Raw genomic sequence first — 15,800 nt, forward strand, 5'->3', positions numbered from 1 at the left:
TCCAGGCTGCCTATGTGGTATTCTAGTGAGAAGCCAGCCTCATGTGCTTGCTGGTGGATGTTTTCTTTCCTTCCAGACCTCCAGAGGAGCCCACTACCTGGACTGGCTACTTTGGGAAGGTGCTCATGGCATCCACTAGCTACCTGCCCTCACAAGTGACCGAGATGTTTAACCAGGGCAGAGCTTTTGCCACTGTCCGCCTGCCATTCTGTGGCCACAAGAACATCTGCTCATTAGCAACGTACGTGAGCAAGGCTGAAGCCTGCGTCCCTGACCCTGGCCCCATGCACATCTGCGTGAGGAAGCCAAGCCACGGTGCTGGTTTCTGGGCTGCGAAGTTGTATGTGACCCTACCCAGCACATCCGTGCCTGGATTCCATCTCATTTTGCCTGGAGTGGAACGACCCACAGACCTGAGACCTGGGTGCTTCCTCTGTGGCATTTTCTCCCCAAAATCTCCCTTGTACGTCAGATATAGGAAATGTCACCACCCAGTCCTGTGAGCCACAGGAGCAGTGTCACGGTGGGGGCTATCCTGAGATCCAGAGCACAGTTCCTAGCACACAAGGCTCATGTGGCATTGGGATCGTCTGCAGCAGAGCTTGAGCCTGTAAAAGTCAGTGGCAGCAGATCATTGGGTCTGTGACTCTCGCTAGCAGTACCTTCCGTCCTTGCTGCCTGAGTCACTCAGCTGAGGGAGCCCCAGCCTGTGGTGCTGAAGCAAGTACGAGCACACTCGGAAAGTTCGGTTCAGCGCCCCCCAGGTGACCAGAGAGAGAAACCGTCCGTTCGGCACTTGCTTTCAGACCCAGACCACTTAGCCCTGGTTTATACTCCCAAGTACAGTAAACAGTTTGTGCTGGCTGTGGGTGGGTTATTATCCGTGCTACATTTGTGAAATCTTGGCCTTAAACCTGACACTTTTTCTTCTCCTTAGGATCCAGAAGATTCCCCGGTTGCTGGTGGGAGCATCTGACGGCTACTTGTACATGTACAACCTGGACCCCCAGGAGGGTGGCGAGTGTGCCCTGATGCGCCAGCACAGGTGAGGCCCCTCTGCAGGTGGGCAGCCTTACAGTCTCTTAGAGACCAGTAATGCAGACACTGACCTGCCGGCCTGCACCATTTGTAAACTTTGCTTAACCAATGAGGTCCATTCTCCTGGTGCCAAGATGCCTCCTATTCTCCCACCCTATCCAGAGGGAGGAGAGGTGCCCAGTTCCTACCTGAGGATGAGGCCCCTCATTTACACAGTGAGAAGCCACAGCAGTGTCTTCATGGGCAGTGCATGTTCTAGAGAACCTGCTGCTTGCCTCGGGATCCCAATGTCCTCTTAAAGAGGAAATTCACATGTCAGTTGGGAGGTGAGCGTGTGACTTCTGTCATCCAGTTCCCTATGCAAAAAAAAAAAAAACTTCAGGCTAGGGAAATGGTTCGGACATTGAAGGTGTTTGTTTACGCAGCCTGCCAGCCCGGGCTTGATTCCCCAGCATCCTTGTAAAGCCTGACATAATGGGTGATGCTTACATCTTGTGTTCAGTTACAGCAGCAAGAGACGGCATACAACACACACTACACACTACTAATAGATGCATTTTTAAAATATTTGGATTTATTTGGGGAGGGGCACATTGGGGCCTTTTGCCACTGCAAATGAACTTCAGGTGCATGTTCCATGTTGTACATCTGTCTTTACATGGGTATTGGGAATCAACCCAGGCTGGCAGGCTTTGCAAGCAAGCACCTTTAACCACTGAAAGAAAGAGAGAGAATGGATATGGGTGCACCAGGACCTCAAGCCACTGCAAATGAACTCCAGATGTATGCACCACCTTGTGCATCTGGCTTTACATGGGTACTGGGAAATCAAACCTGGGTCCTTGGGCTTTGCCAAGCTTTAACTGCTAAGCCATCTTTCCAACCCAAACAACTTTTTTTTTTTTTCTTTTCGAGGTAGGGTCTCACTCTAGCCCAGGCTGACCTGAAATTCACGATGTAGTCTCAGGGTAGCCTCGAGCTCACAGTGATGCACCTCCCTCTGCCTCCCAAGTGCTGGGATTAAAGGCATTGCCACCATGCCTGGCTTCCAAAAGGAAGTCATCTTGTAAAAATCCCAGAGGGGCCAGGTATAGTGGTACGTACCTTTAATCCCAGCACTTGGAAGGCTGAGGTAGGGTGATTGTCATGGATTCCAAGCCAACCTAAGCTACAAAGTGAGATCCAAGTCAGCCTGGGCTAGAGTGAGGCCCTGCCTCAGAGAAAAAAAATCCCAGGCAGCAGGTCGTTTGGGTGGCTGGAGTGGGGGAGGGTAGCAGTAGCCATCTGATGAAACCTTACCACTAGACAGACACCTCAGACCCCACCGAGGCCGTACTGTGACTGCTCATGCTGACCTGCAGGACGTGTTTTAAGACAGGACATGTTTCTCTGTTGCCCTGGCTGGACTTGAATTCAGGGGAATCCTGCTTCAGCCTCCCATGTGCCGTGGCTCCATGAGCCACATCTAGCTTGAAACTGAGTCTGACCTTGTTCCTTTTCTCCAGGCTGGATGGGAGTATGGAGACAACCAATGAGATTGTCGATTCCGCCTCTCACGACTGCCCCTTAGTAACTCAAACGTATGGCACAGCAGCAGCCAAAGGTTCTTATGTGCCCTCGTCCCCGACAAGACTTGGTAAGGGGCAGGACGCCAACCTAGAAGGTAATTGAGCAGTGGTTGTGGGGTCCCTCGTGTTGTGCTATTTCTGGGGTTCCTACCCCCCTTGACCATGGAAAAGAAGCAGTCTTCCTAGAATGCTTGTCCACTTCTGCTTCTGAGGCCTGAGAGGCTGGGTGGCAGAGCAAGAAACTTTGGGGCCAGTGGGGATCAAGTCCTCCCCACCTGGCCCCATGCTTGCTGCACCTTTGCCTGCGTCCGCGGGCCCCGGCAGACGCTCGGCTGTGGGAGGGCAGAGGCCTTCAGGGCCCCCGCCACACCTGCAGCACACAGCCGCACTCACCGTGCATCACCCCTCCACTCGTGCAGGCCAGCTTCTCACGCGAAAGGAGTTTGCTCGCAGGAGAAACTGCGCTTGCCTCTGCTCTTAGTGCATCAGCCTCTCAGCCACGTGGAACATTGTCTGCAGTGATGTGTCACCAGCTTGAGCCCTTTTTAGTACCTGGTCCCAAAAGAGCGAGCTTGTGCCTTCGGCACCCGCTGTTCATGCAGAGGCCTTGGGCTCCTGAAGCTGAGAAACTCCCAGTCTGGAGGCCTTAGTGTGGCCACAGCTCTCCGTATGCTGATTGCTGAGCGCAGCCTGGAGTTGTCCCGGATCTTAAGATAGTTCCATTGTTTCTTTGCAGCCTACACAGATGACCTGGGTGCTGTGGGCGGTGTGTGTCTGGAGGATGAGGCCAGTGCCCTGCGCCTAGATGAAGACAGCGAGCACCCTCCCATGATCCTGCGGACGGACTGACCAGCCCTGGCAGGGATGCCGGCCTGGCCAAGGACTGGTGCACTGCTGCTATGAACTTTGACCTGAACTGGGAGAGAGGATGGCAGAGACTTTAAAAAAAGATTGTAGTGATAGTCTAATTCCATACTGTTGAGAAAATACACCATTTTCACTTCAGTTGCTTTTAATCCTGCTTATGAATTTTAGCTTTTTATTTTTTGTTTCCTTTTTTTGCCAAAATTAATTGTTCGGTGAAGTCCATGGAGTCCCCTTGCTTTGCATGCATGATGTGCCAAGCCAGCCTGGGCGCCAGCAGCCACTCCACAGCAAACTGCGGTTGTCTGGTCTGATGTCTACAGTGTCACAATGGTATGCGTGAGGAAGACATGGCGTGCAGTGGTTCTAGTTGTTGAGGCTGGTTCTGCAGGGACAGGGCCATCCTCTGGGACCTGCCATGGTACCAGCAGACAGCGGCCTTGGATAGTATAGCCCACATGGACCATTTTCCCTGCATCTTATTTTGTTAATTAAACTCCAAGTTGGACCATTGTGGGACTTGTCCTCCATGGTAGACCTTTGCTTCTGGTTTTACTCTCTGTGGGGATATCGGAAAGAGGAGAGGATTCTGATACTCTGTGCCTTTCTTTCTGACAGCAGGTGAGTCTGAAGCTTCACATGCATGGGTCACCTGGAGCCAGGGGACTTGCTCCACTTGGTCACTGAAGGATCTTGGCCCCACTACTGCTCTCCCGAGTGTGGCTTGTTTTGTTTTTAAAGGAGAGCTTAGCGGCTCCTCTGTGCCCGAGGAAGCACAGGTAAGGTGCCCTGGCACCTGGCTGGCTGTGACAAGTGTCACTGATGGGCTCTGCTCTGCTCCCCTTTCCAGAATGAGTAGCAGAGGGAAGAGATCTAAGAGAGAGTTGATAGACACTCCCTTACCAAGGGAGCATGTGCCTTTTCTACTTCAGTCTCACGAAGTAGTACAGCAAGGTGGCGAGAGGGTGTGACTGGAAGCTGCAGTGTTTGCCTCGCCTCTGTGTTCTTTTTCTGTCTGGGGAGGAGTGGGAAAGTCTCTCGTCCAGGCTGGCCTTGAACTGCAGCAGCCCTTCTGCCCCAGTGCCCGAGAGCTGCCATTACAAGTCTGCTTCTCTACACCCGCTCCTTTTTCAATTTTACAGAACTCAGACAACCTCATACCTCAGACTCTGCATTCCAAGCAGACCGCAGTCAGTCAGTTTGAGGGCTTGCAGATGAAGCTTTGCCACAGAACAGTGGCTTCAGGGCTTTTGGAACATGGATCATTGAGGATGGAAGTGAAAAGTCAGACGCACTGGGTCTACCCAGCTGGCTCAGACCTGTGGCTCTTTGAACAGATGAGGTGGCCATCTTCAGGTCAGCTCTGTTCATTCATCCCAGGTGGAGAGTTCACAGGATCTAGGGGCTGAACAGCCTGAAGTCCCACGCTCCTGCCTACCACGTAGATGGCTTGGAGGCAAGATCCACTGAGCAGTCATGCCAAGTATGTTGTGAGGCAGGACTGAAGCCAGGTGCACTGAACTCAACCTGCCTGTGTGTCCTGTCTCTGGCAGTGTGGGACCGCAGCCCTGCAGGCTGGTGCAGCAAGCACTCTGCAGGAAGAATGAGACGGGCCTTTCCCCACATTGAACTTGAGGTGCTGATGAGAAGAGACCTGGGCAGTGCACAGGGTAGACTTGAAGCCCTGGACAAGGGTTTCCTCAAACCAAAGAGCTGAAACCTGGTTAGAATGTGATTGGTTATCTGTTGACTTGGGTATGGGACTTGGCTCAGTTTGCCAAGTTTTGCTCGTCTTTCCTTGGGGTTTTGGTTTCCTTACTTAAAAATGTGGTCAGGGCCAGGAGTGGTGGCACACGTCTTTAATCCCAGCACTTGGGAGACAGAGGGAGGATGATCACAGTGAGTTCAAGGCCACCCTGAGACTCCATAGTGAATTCCAGGTCAGCCTGGGCTAGAGTGAGAGCCTACCTTGAAATAATGTGGTCAGAGAAGGTATGCTTCACTGTCCTGGCTCAGGTCTACCTTTTGCACCCCTCGGAAGAGGACTTGTGTAAAGAACTCCTGTCTGCTGACCACTGGCCTGATTTTCTTTGTTGAGAAACCCCTCTTCTTCATACTGAGAAGGGGAGCCACTTCATCACTGCCATGCCTGGGCCAATTGAAGAGGGCCTCTGGATCAGCAGAATTCTCCCTGGGTGACCTCCAGGTCTACACTAGAAGTTATTTTCTCTTTTTAATTAAGTTTTTCCCAAATCTGAGAAGATTTTGGAGCCAGGTGTGGTGGGACACACCTGTAGTCCTAGCACTTGGGAGACTGAGGCAGGAACATTGCTCTGAATTGAAGCCAGCCTGGGCTGGTTTCAGAGTGAGACCCTGTCTCAAAAATACCAAAGGAAGAAAATATTTTTTAAGATTATGGGGGCAAAGGATAGGAAACAAACCCCTGAAATTTAACGTGTGTGTATGGACTGGGACCAAACCATTTGTATAAAATAATGGAACCAGGAATTGGATTGGTGTAGATTCAAGAACTGTACTCAGGCCCTGGTCTTGCCCCCCACTAGTGCAGTGAGCTAGTGGCAGACTGGGGCCCTCAGAGGGAGGAACCCTACCTCACAGGGCTGTTGTGAGGTGTGTGAGTGCAGCACCATGCCTGGCCAGCAGCGGGCACCAATAAACACTAAAAAAATGTCTCGTGGAATGGAGTGCATGTTTCTGTTCTCTGCGTTCTGCCTGCAAAGCTAGGTGGGAGAGGAGAAATGGGGATGGGTATGAGTGGAAATCTGACCCTTAGGTCTTGCTCCCTAATAGTAAAAATAAAGATCAGAAAACAACAGTCCTGAGATGATGGTGTGGAAGATTAGCCACTTACGGCTAGCCCTAACTGTAGTCACCAGGTGCAGGCCATTCTCCACAGGTCTGAGGCCACCATCAGGGCCACCTTCCTTCATCCCAGAGCCCTGCTCGGCCAGGAGGGCCTGGCCCTTGCCTTCTCCACCTCCAGCCGGAGCTCTGCTCCTTTCATGGACAAGAGAGCTTCGAGGCTGACACTCCCTGCCAAGAAAAGTCGAAACTGGAGTAATTGCCTTCTCACGGTCGCATACGGAGACCAGAGTTGGCAGCAGTGGACTGAGAATAAGGCAGAATGTGTCAATCACAGCTCAGCACGTGGGAAGTTTGTTTCTTGTTCACTCCCATTGCTTGTGGAATTTTTGTTGTTTGAGACAGTTGCATGTAGGCCAGACTGATCTGAAATCCGTGCTCCTCCTGCCTCAGCCTCTTAAGTGCTGTGCTGACAAGCATGAACCACCACACCCTGCTCTTCCTCTGATGTTCATGATGGGGTTGTCCTCTGTCCCCTCCATCTTTGTGGCGCGCTCCTTTTGCATGCAGGGAATGACTGGATGGTTTGGCCTCACAGTTGATGCTGATCAGCTGAAACCCCAAAGGCCTTTTTACAGATGGACTTCGTCTTTCTGTCCAAGGTGGACACAGTGTGGGAGCATCTGATTTCCATTTTGGTTCCAGATGGGAGGAGCTCGTGGTCTGAAGCCATCGGTGTGTGGGAGGCATGCTTCATGAAGATTCCATTGTGAAGTTCTTGCCCTATCATAATCATTGGCCCATCTTGCACCATTTTCATCCTGTGGATTTTGTGAAGCACAAGGAAAAAAATGCCACTGGATTCATAGGCATGACCAGCTCTTCTCCTTCCCTGGTGGGGATAGGAAAATCATTTCGGAAGAGTAAGTTTTCTGAAGCTCCAATTGTTGGGTTGTTTTGAACCCTCGTGCCTCTACTGTCACACTGAGTGGTCACCTAAACAGTGATGTGGGTGTGTGTCGTGGCACGTGTGCAGTATGGAGACAACCTCCAGATGCCTGTCCTCGCCTTCCTCTTTGTTTGAGACAGGGTCGTCTTCGTTGTTTTGTTTTTGCCACTTCTTGTTCGCCTGTCTAGCCGGCCGTGAGCTCCCAGGTCCTCCTGATTCCATCTCCCATTGTGGGGTGCATTGGGATCAGACTCAGGCTCCACTTTGTGCCCAGCTTTACATGAGTACAGAGGAATGGGACTTGGTCCAGCAGGCTTGCAAGCAATGGGCCATCTCCCCAGCCCGAGTCTATAGCCCAGGCTGGCCGAGAATTCACTATGTAGTCTCAGGGTGCCCTCGAACTCAGTGGTCCTCCTACCTCTGCCTCCCGAGTGCTGGAATTAAAGGCGTGCGCCACCACACCCGGCTTTACATTGCTTTTTTTTTTTTTTTTTTTTTAATTTGAGAGCAACAGACACAGAGAGACCGATAGAGGGAGAGAGAGAATGGGCGCGCCAGGGCTTCCAGCCTCTGCAAACGAACTCCAGACGCGTGCGCCCCCTTGTGCATCTGGCTAATGTGGGACGTGGGGAACCGAGCATCAAACCGGGGTCCTTATGCTTCACAGGCAAGCGCTTAACTGATAAGCCATCTCTCCAGCCCTTTACATTGCTTTTTTAGGTGAAGCTATGGCAGGTGCTGCAGAGTGGGGAGAGAGACCCTGAGCCACAGTGGGCATGCTGACTGATAACAGATTCTCTTATCAGAGCCAGGCATGGTAACAGCACATGCCCATGAACCCAGCACTCAGGGAGGTAGAAACAGGAAGATCAGAAAGAAGTTCAAGGCCAGCCTTAGCTACATGAGACTCTATCTCAAAAACAACAAAACTTCCCATATCAAATGTGACTGAAAACTCATTGTTTGGAGCATTTTACTCCAAGTGGCTTTCTTGTTTGTGACAGGATCTCATGTAGCCCAGGCTGGACTCAAACTTGTTATATAGCCTTGAGCTCCTGCCTATACCTCCTAAGTGCTGGGATTAAAGCTATGTGCTACCATGCCCTGCTGCTGTGAGCGTTGTATAACTACATGAAGAAATTAATAGCCTTGTGCGGAAAGTGGCACATGCATCTGGAGTTCATATGCAGTGGCTAGAAGCTCTGGCATGCCCATTCTCTCCTCTGTCTCTCTGCTTGCAAATAAAAAAAAATATTAAAACCTTGTGTCAGAGAGATGGCTCAGCAGTTAAAGGTGCTTGCTTACAAAGTCTGCTGGCCAGGGTTCTCCCATACCCTCATAAAGCCCGATGCACAAAGTGACACATGCATCTGGAGTTTGTTTGCAATGTCAAAAGACCCTGGCACGCTCATTCTCTCCCTGCTCCCTTACTCTGTGCTCATAAGTACGTAAATTTCACTGTTTAAAGCCCAGCCAGGCTAGTGTGCATACCTGGATTACATGCTTTAGGCTGAGGAAGGAGGATCACTTCACTTTCAAGGTTGGCATGGGCAACTCAGATCCTATCTCCAAAAAGAAAAGAAAAAAAAGGTCTGGAGAGATGGTTTAGTGGTTAAGGAGCTTGCCTACAAAACTTAAGGACCCATGTTCAACTCTCCAGATCCCACATTAGCCAGGCACACAAAGGTGAGGCAAGTGCAAGGTCGCACATGCCCACTAGGTGGTGCAAACATATGGCATTCTATTGCAGTAGCTGAAGCCCTGGCACACCAATTCTCTATCTCTGTAAAAAAGAAAAAATAAAAATTAAAAAAAAGAACAAAGTGTCTTTTTGTCTGTTTTGAGGTTGGGTCTCATTGTAGCTCAGGCTGACCTGGAACTCACTGTGATCCTCCTACCTCTGCCTCCCAAGTGCACCCCCATGCCCAGCAAGGCATGATTTTTCGTGCCTGCAATTGCAGCACTCAGGAGGCTGAGGTAGGAGCACTAAAGTTCAAGCTGTATCCTACAGGGAACACAGGGGGAGGAGTAGAACCTTGAATTTGTATAATTACCTACAGAATTGACTTGTCTTTCATGGACCGATGACAGGCTCCTCCTCTCTCGCCCTCCCCAAAAGGAGTGTGAGCTCTGACTAGCAGGATAGGCTCTGCAGATGAGTCTTCTGTCCTCCCGCCAAAAGATGGAGCCTGAGCTAGGTGGAACAAGGCCCAACCAACCCAGTCTGACTTCGGGCCACGCCAAGGTTGATTAAAGTGATTTCCATGGCAGCGCTGCCTTCCTCCAGAAGGACCTCCTCCCTCTGCCCGCCACCTTGACGCATCACAAATGCCCTTCCAGCATGAAGCGATTGTTCCCACGCATCAAAGGCTTGTGGCATCTGTCTGTGGCCTGCCATGTGGTTTACAGGCAAGCTGTTCCAGGAGCACCTGGTGCAGATTCCCTGCTGCCTGAGTGTCTGTCCTGGCCACTACCCTGTGTGAGGAGTCACTCATGTAACATCTGCTTCTAATGTGTGTCACTTCAGTTGCTGTGTTACAGTGGGTGGCCCGCCCTCTGCTATATTAAAAAAGGAAAATTTTTTGTTGTTGTTTTTGACTTCTTGAAACAGGATCTTACGTAACCCAGGCTAGTCTTGAACTCAGCTACAAATACAAGGATAACCTTGAACTTTGGTCTTCCTTCCTCCACCTTGTCTAGTTTATGTGGTGCTAGAACTTTAACCTGGGTTGTTTGTTTGTTTGTTCGGTTTGGTTTTGGATTTTTCAAGGTAGGGTCTCACTGTAGCTCAGGCTGACCTGGAATTCACTCTAGTCTCAGGATGGCCTTGAACTCATGGCGATCCTCCTACCTCTGCCTCCCAAGTGCTGGGATTAAAAGTGTGAGCCGCCATGCCTGTCTTAATCTGAGCTTCTTAAAAAAAAAAAAAAAAAAAGTGTGATTTACTTATTTGAGAGAGAAAGAGAATGGGTGTACCAGGGTCACTAGCCACTGAAAACAAACTCCAGATACATGCTCCACTTTGTGCAGCTGGCTTGTGTGGGTACTGGGGAATCAAACCTGTGTCCTTAGGCTTCACAGGCAAGCACTTTAACTGCTAAGGCATCTCTCCAGCCCAAAATTAGACAAAGCATGCTAACATCTGGAAATATGGATATGCTGGGCTAAGTGACCCGCATACTTGTGGCAGGGTGTGTCGTCCTTGGGGTCCTATGGGATCCTTCATGTCTGGTGCAGAGCCCTGGGTTAGGAGGCTAGGTTGCAGTGTGCTCAGTAAGGACGTGGCCAGGTCATGTAATCACTTCAGTACCACTGACTTCTCGACAGACACCAACACTTCAGGAGGAAGCAAGTATCCAGGGGTCCCCAAGTCCATGTTCAGGGTGAGTGGACTGGTTACGCTACTCCCCCCTACCCCGACAGCCATTAGGTGGGGCAAGTTTCACTGCCTGTGTTTGGAGAGATTGGGTTGTCAATTAGGGCTCCCCTGGCCAGGCAGGTATCCTCAAAGCTGGGGAGCCGAGCCTCAGGAACCTTACTGAAACTTGGTCTGGAAACTCCCAAGAAGAAAGCACTCTGCAACTGCATCCTCACTACCTCACACTTCGTCCTCCGCAAGGGTTAAATTTCCGAGGACGCTTTGTCCTCTGGGGAGAGTTGGTGGGGACGGTGTGACTACAGCGCTTCACCCACATGAGGATTTGATCTAGGGTGTCCTGTGCAGCCTCAACACTTGGTCCCAGCGGTGGTGCTATTTTGAGAGGTGGTAGAAACACAGCTGCCCTCCTAGGCAAGGTAACGCAGGGAGTCACTGGTTTGTAGGGCCTAGGAAGGGGGGGGGGGTTCTCAGTGTCCAGTGCAGGGGCAGGGTGAGAGGTGCTGGGAAGGAGAGCTGGAGTACCAGCCAGGAGGCCTCTATTTGGGCTCAGAAGCACAAGGGAGACCCTGCCACCCTCAGCAGGAAGCTGGCACCTTGCTGCCCACCCCCCAGCCCTGGCTTCCCTGGCACTTCCTGTAACCCAGAAATGCCCCAGAGCTGTAGCCTTACATTGCCTCCCGCCCCAGACACCTCACCCTCCCTGGCCCAGGCTCCACTGACAAATGGCTCCCAAGAGAGGAGCACAGCCGATCCAGGATGACCCTGGCTGTGCCTCGTCCTCCCTCAGGCTGCTTCTTGCCAGCCCAGGTCACTTATGTCTTCATTTACATCAGCACTTAAATGTTAACTATTGCTGTGGCCAGCGAAGTCATTTTGTTTGTTGAAGCAGAGAGCAGACAGGGCCGGGGCCGGTGATGGCTGCAGCACCCTGTGAGAAAACCCAGCTTGTTCAAACAAGCCCCCAAGTCTGTGTTCCGGGGAGTGCCTGCTCTGTTATTTTTGGCCTTGTGGCCCTTGTGCCTTCAAACACGTTGGACGGCCTGTCTCCAGGGCAGGATGGAGACTTCTGGCTTCCCAAAGATGACAGAGAACATGGTCCTGTACACAGAATGGTATGAGGTATTTGGTGTTTTTTGTTGTTGTTGTTCTTGTTGTTCTGGTCATTGGGGATTGAACCCAAGTCTGTCCCCAGGCAAGGAGAGACAGACAAGGGAGGATCCCAGGGACTTGCTGGCCAGCCCATCTAGCCTACCTGGTGAGCGCCAGGCCAATGAGAGGCCCTGTCTTGAGGGCTAGGGAGATGGCTTAGTTGGTAAAGTGCTTGCCACACAAACACAAGAACCCAAGTCATACCCGTAGCGTTCACATTAAAATGCTGGGCATGGTGGTGAAAATCGATAACTACAGAGCTGGCGGGGGGCAAAGACAGGAGGATCCCTAGGGTCTGAAGGCTAGCTAATCTCCCTAAATTGATGAGTCCTTATTGCTGAAGACTCCACATACTTGGGCTGCAAGGCCACTGAGAAATCCTGCTGGAACTGAGCTGATAACCTCCTCCATGTAGACCAGCTGACAGAAAGCTGGAAGAAGCCATTCTGCATGCAGTTCAATGGGAGAGAGATACCACCAGGGAAGACACTCAACAGTGGACACTGTAAGCCTTATAATTGGCCAGCCAGGACAAATGAGCCAATGTGTGCAATAGTGGCACATCTGCCATGGTGGAAACCAACTGCCCTCCAATTGGACTGGAGGCCTGCTCCATAGGGGGGAATACATCCCTGATACTGAAAACTTAAAACAGGGGTAGTTATGAGCCCTAGGGGTGTAACATCTGCTGATGTCTGGATAAGTGTATATACTATGCTTATCAAACTGCCCAGTAAGCACTTCTCTTAATATTCATACCCTTACTCTCACTTTGGGTAGAGAATCTTCTCTTTTCAGGTGGCAGTGACCTTGGGACGACTCAGAAGGTATCATGGTGCTGGAAAGAAGTGACTGGAGTACTGAGTAACATCTTGATCACACCTTCCAAGGCTCAGGGTCTAATGTGGAAGAGGTGGCGGAAAGAATGTAAGAGCCAAAGGAAGGGTAGGACTCCTTACAACGTGCTCCCTCCAGACAAAAAATGGCCTCGTTATCCATGACCTCATAGTGCCTGACACTACCTACACAGACCATCATAAGAGGAGGGAAGGATCATGGCATCAGAATAGAGGAGAGACTTACTGAGATGGGGAGGGGATGTGACGGAGAATGGAATTTCAAAAGGGAAAAGGGGGGGAGGAAGGGTATTACCATGGGATATTTTTTATAATCATGGAAAATGTTTTAAAAAATTGAGAAAAAATTTAATTTAATTTAAAAATAAAAATAAAAAATAAAGATACGCACTGCCAATAAATAAATTGATGAGTCCTGGATTCAAGAAGAGACTCTGTCTCAAAAGAATAAAGGGTGGGGCTGGAGAGATGGCTTAGCAGTTAAGCGCTTGCCTGTGAAGCCTAAGGACCCCGGTTCGAGGCTCGATTCTCCAGGACCCACGTTAGCCAGATGCACAAGGGGGCACACATGTCTGGAGTTCATTTGCAGTGGCTGGAAGCCCCAGCACACCCATTCCCTCTCTATCTATCTATCTGCCTCTTTCTCTGTCTGTCACTCTCAAATAAATAAATAAAACTGAACAAAAAAACTTTTAAAAAAAGTTTTTTTAAAAAAAAAAAAAGAATAAAGGGTGGAGAAATAAGGAAGACATCAGCTTTGACCTTCGGCCTCCATACAGACTCATACATGTGCTACACACACACACACACACACACACACACACTTGCATACACACACACACACACAGAAGAGGAATAAAGCTCTGACACATGCTACAACGTGAGTGAACCATCATCACTGATCTCAAAGAAGCCAGACGTGGGCCACATGCCGAGTGATTCTGTATCTGTGGAATGTCCAGAAAAGTGAACCGCTATGGACCGACCGGCAGCCACAGGGCGGTGGGTCACAGTGGTGGGAGTTACGGGAACGTTGCTAATGGGCTTGAAGTCTCCTTCCAGGAGAGGCAAGGATTTTGAAACAGGTGGGCCGAGGACAGAGCTCAGTTGGAGTGCTTGCTTAGTGTATCTGCTACGTGAAGCCCTGGGCTCATCCCAGCACCTCATTAACTGAAATGTGGTGTCGCACACCTGCCATTCCAGCTCTGGGGAGGTGGAGACAGGAGGATCCCTAAGGCTGGCTGGCTAACTCATCTGGCCAGATCAGTGAGAAACCCTGTCATTAAAAGACAAGATGGAGGGAGTGGGGAGGCAGCTCAGAGATAAGAGAGCATCTGTATGACTGGGCTTCTGCGTGAGAATGAAAATACTTAGTAGCAGAGGCCAGTAAGTTAAAAAGGAGACATAAAGGGAAGAGAAAGGAAGGGAGGAGGATACTTAATAGGTTGATATTGTATATATGTAATTACAATGATTGCAATGGGGAGGTAATATGATGGAGAATGGAATTTCAAATGGGAAAGTGTGGGGGTGGGGAGGGAGGGAATTACCATGGGATATATTTTATAATCATGGAAAATGTTAATAAAAATTTAAAAAAATAAAAATAAATAAATAAATATCAATGTAAAAAAAAAAAAAGAGAGAGAGAGAGAGCATCTGTAGCCCCGGGCTTCTCTGCCGAGGTGGAAGGCTACTTAGTTCCCCCGGCACCGGCGAAGCAGCGAGCCCGGTACACACGGCAGGGAGCCACAGAGACTCCACTTCAGCAAAGGTGGAAGGGGGCTGGAGAGCTGGATTTACAGTTCAGACACTTGCTTGCAAAGCCCAACAGTCCAGATTCGATTCCCCAATACCTACATCAAGCCAGATGCACAAAGTGGCACATGCATCTGGAGTTCATTTGCAGTGGCAAGAGGCCCTGGGCCACCAATTCATTTTCTCTCCCTCTCTCTGTCTTTCTCTCCCTCTGTGTCTCTTTCTCCTCTGTCTCTGCTGAATTAAAAGAAAGAAAGAGGGCTGGAGAGATGGCTTAGCGGTTAAGCGCTTGCCTGTGAAGCCTGAGGACCCCGGTTCGAGGCTCAGTTCCCCAGGACCCACGTTAGCCAGATGCACAAGGTGGCGCACGCGTCTGGAGTTCGTTTGCAGTGACTGGAGGCCCTGGCGCGCCCATTCTCTCTATCTGCCTCTTTCTTTCTCTGTCTGTCGCTCTCAAATAAATAAATAAAAATAAACAAAAAAAATTAAAAAGAAAGGAAGGAAGGGAGGGAAGGAGGGAAGTGGGGCTGGGCGTGGTGTCGCGCACCTTTAATCCCAGCACTGGGGAGGCAGAGGTAGGAGAGTCACCATGAGTTCCAGGCCACCCTGAGACCACATAGTGAATTCCAGGTCAGCCTGGGCTACAGTGAGACCCTACCTTGAAAAACCAAAAAAAAAGAAAAAAGATGGAAGGGGAGAACCGACATCAAAGGTTGTCCTCTGACCGTCACACACCCGCACATGTACACACACACACACACACACACATCCAAAATCTAGAAGAAGAAAAGGAAGGGGAGGCAATCTGAAAAACTAGGGATTGGGCTACAGACCACCTTCCGAGCTGACGCGGGATTACGCGATCGTGCACGTGTACGGTACTTTCCCATCAGAGCCGGCGTGGGGAGCTGCCTGCCTAACCTAGCGTGCAGCTCCGCAGTCGGCGTTATGCTTTCTCTGCATTATTAATGAAGATCTTTTTTTTTTTTTTCAGTGCCCAAATTGGAATCCACTCTCTGACAAAGGATTTGTGTGTTGGGCAAAAGGGGCTGCCCAAAGCCGAGTGTGGCAGTATACGCCTATCCCAGCACCCGGAAGGTGGAGGCAGCAGGATCAGGAATTCAAGGTCATCCTTGGCTACAGAGCAAGGTCCACGCCAGCCTAAGATGCACGAGTTTGCCTCAGGAAAAAAAAAAAATGAACAGGGCTGGGGGGATGGCTCAGGGGGTAAGGCGTTTGTCACACAAACATGGATACCTGAGTCTGGGCCCACAGACCCCACCACCTAAAAGCCAGAAGCTATGGTGGGCTTCTATAAACCCAAAACAACAGGGGGGGATGGGAGGCAGAGACAGACTTTCTTAGAAGATTGAAGAATAACTAGCCTGGGGGAAAAGCAGTGAACAATTAGAACA

The 15,800-nt window shown here is 50.4% G+C and overlaps 1 protein-coding gene across 3 annotated transcripts in view; it reads left to right on the forward strand.

Annotated features, from left to right (window-relative positions):
- Wipi2 (WD repeat domain, phosphoinositide interacting 2) overlaps positions 1-3,983 on the forward strand; it is a 41,451-nt gene extending 37,468 nt beyond the window's left edge. For all 3 annotated transcript variants that reach the window (XM_045143644.1, XM_045143645.1, XM_045143646.1), the window contains 4 exons: positions 77-241; positions 938-1,045; positions 2,544-2,701; positions 3,343-3,983. In XM_045143644.1, the coding sequence (XP_044999579.1) occupies positions 77-241; positions 938-1,045; positions 2,544-2,701; positions 3,343-3,455 (544 nt within the window). In that variant the 3' untranslated portion in view covers positions 3,456-3,983. The remainder of the gene's footprint in view (positions 1-76; positions 242-937; positions 1,046-2,543; positions 2,702-3,342) is intronic.
- Positions 3,984-15,800: the final 11,817 nt, after the last annotated feature.

This window comes from Jaculus jaculus, chromosome 2 (assembly GCF_020740685.1).
Source record: "Jaculus jaculus isolate mJacJac1 chromosome 2, mJacJac1.mat.Y.cur, whole genome shotgun sequence".
NCBI lineage: Eukaryota > Metazoa > Chordata > Mammalia > Rodentia > Dipodidae > Jaculus > Jaculus jaculus.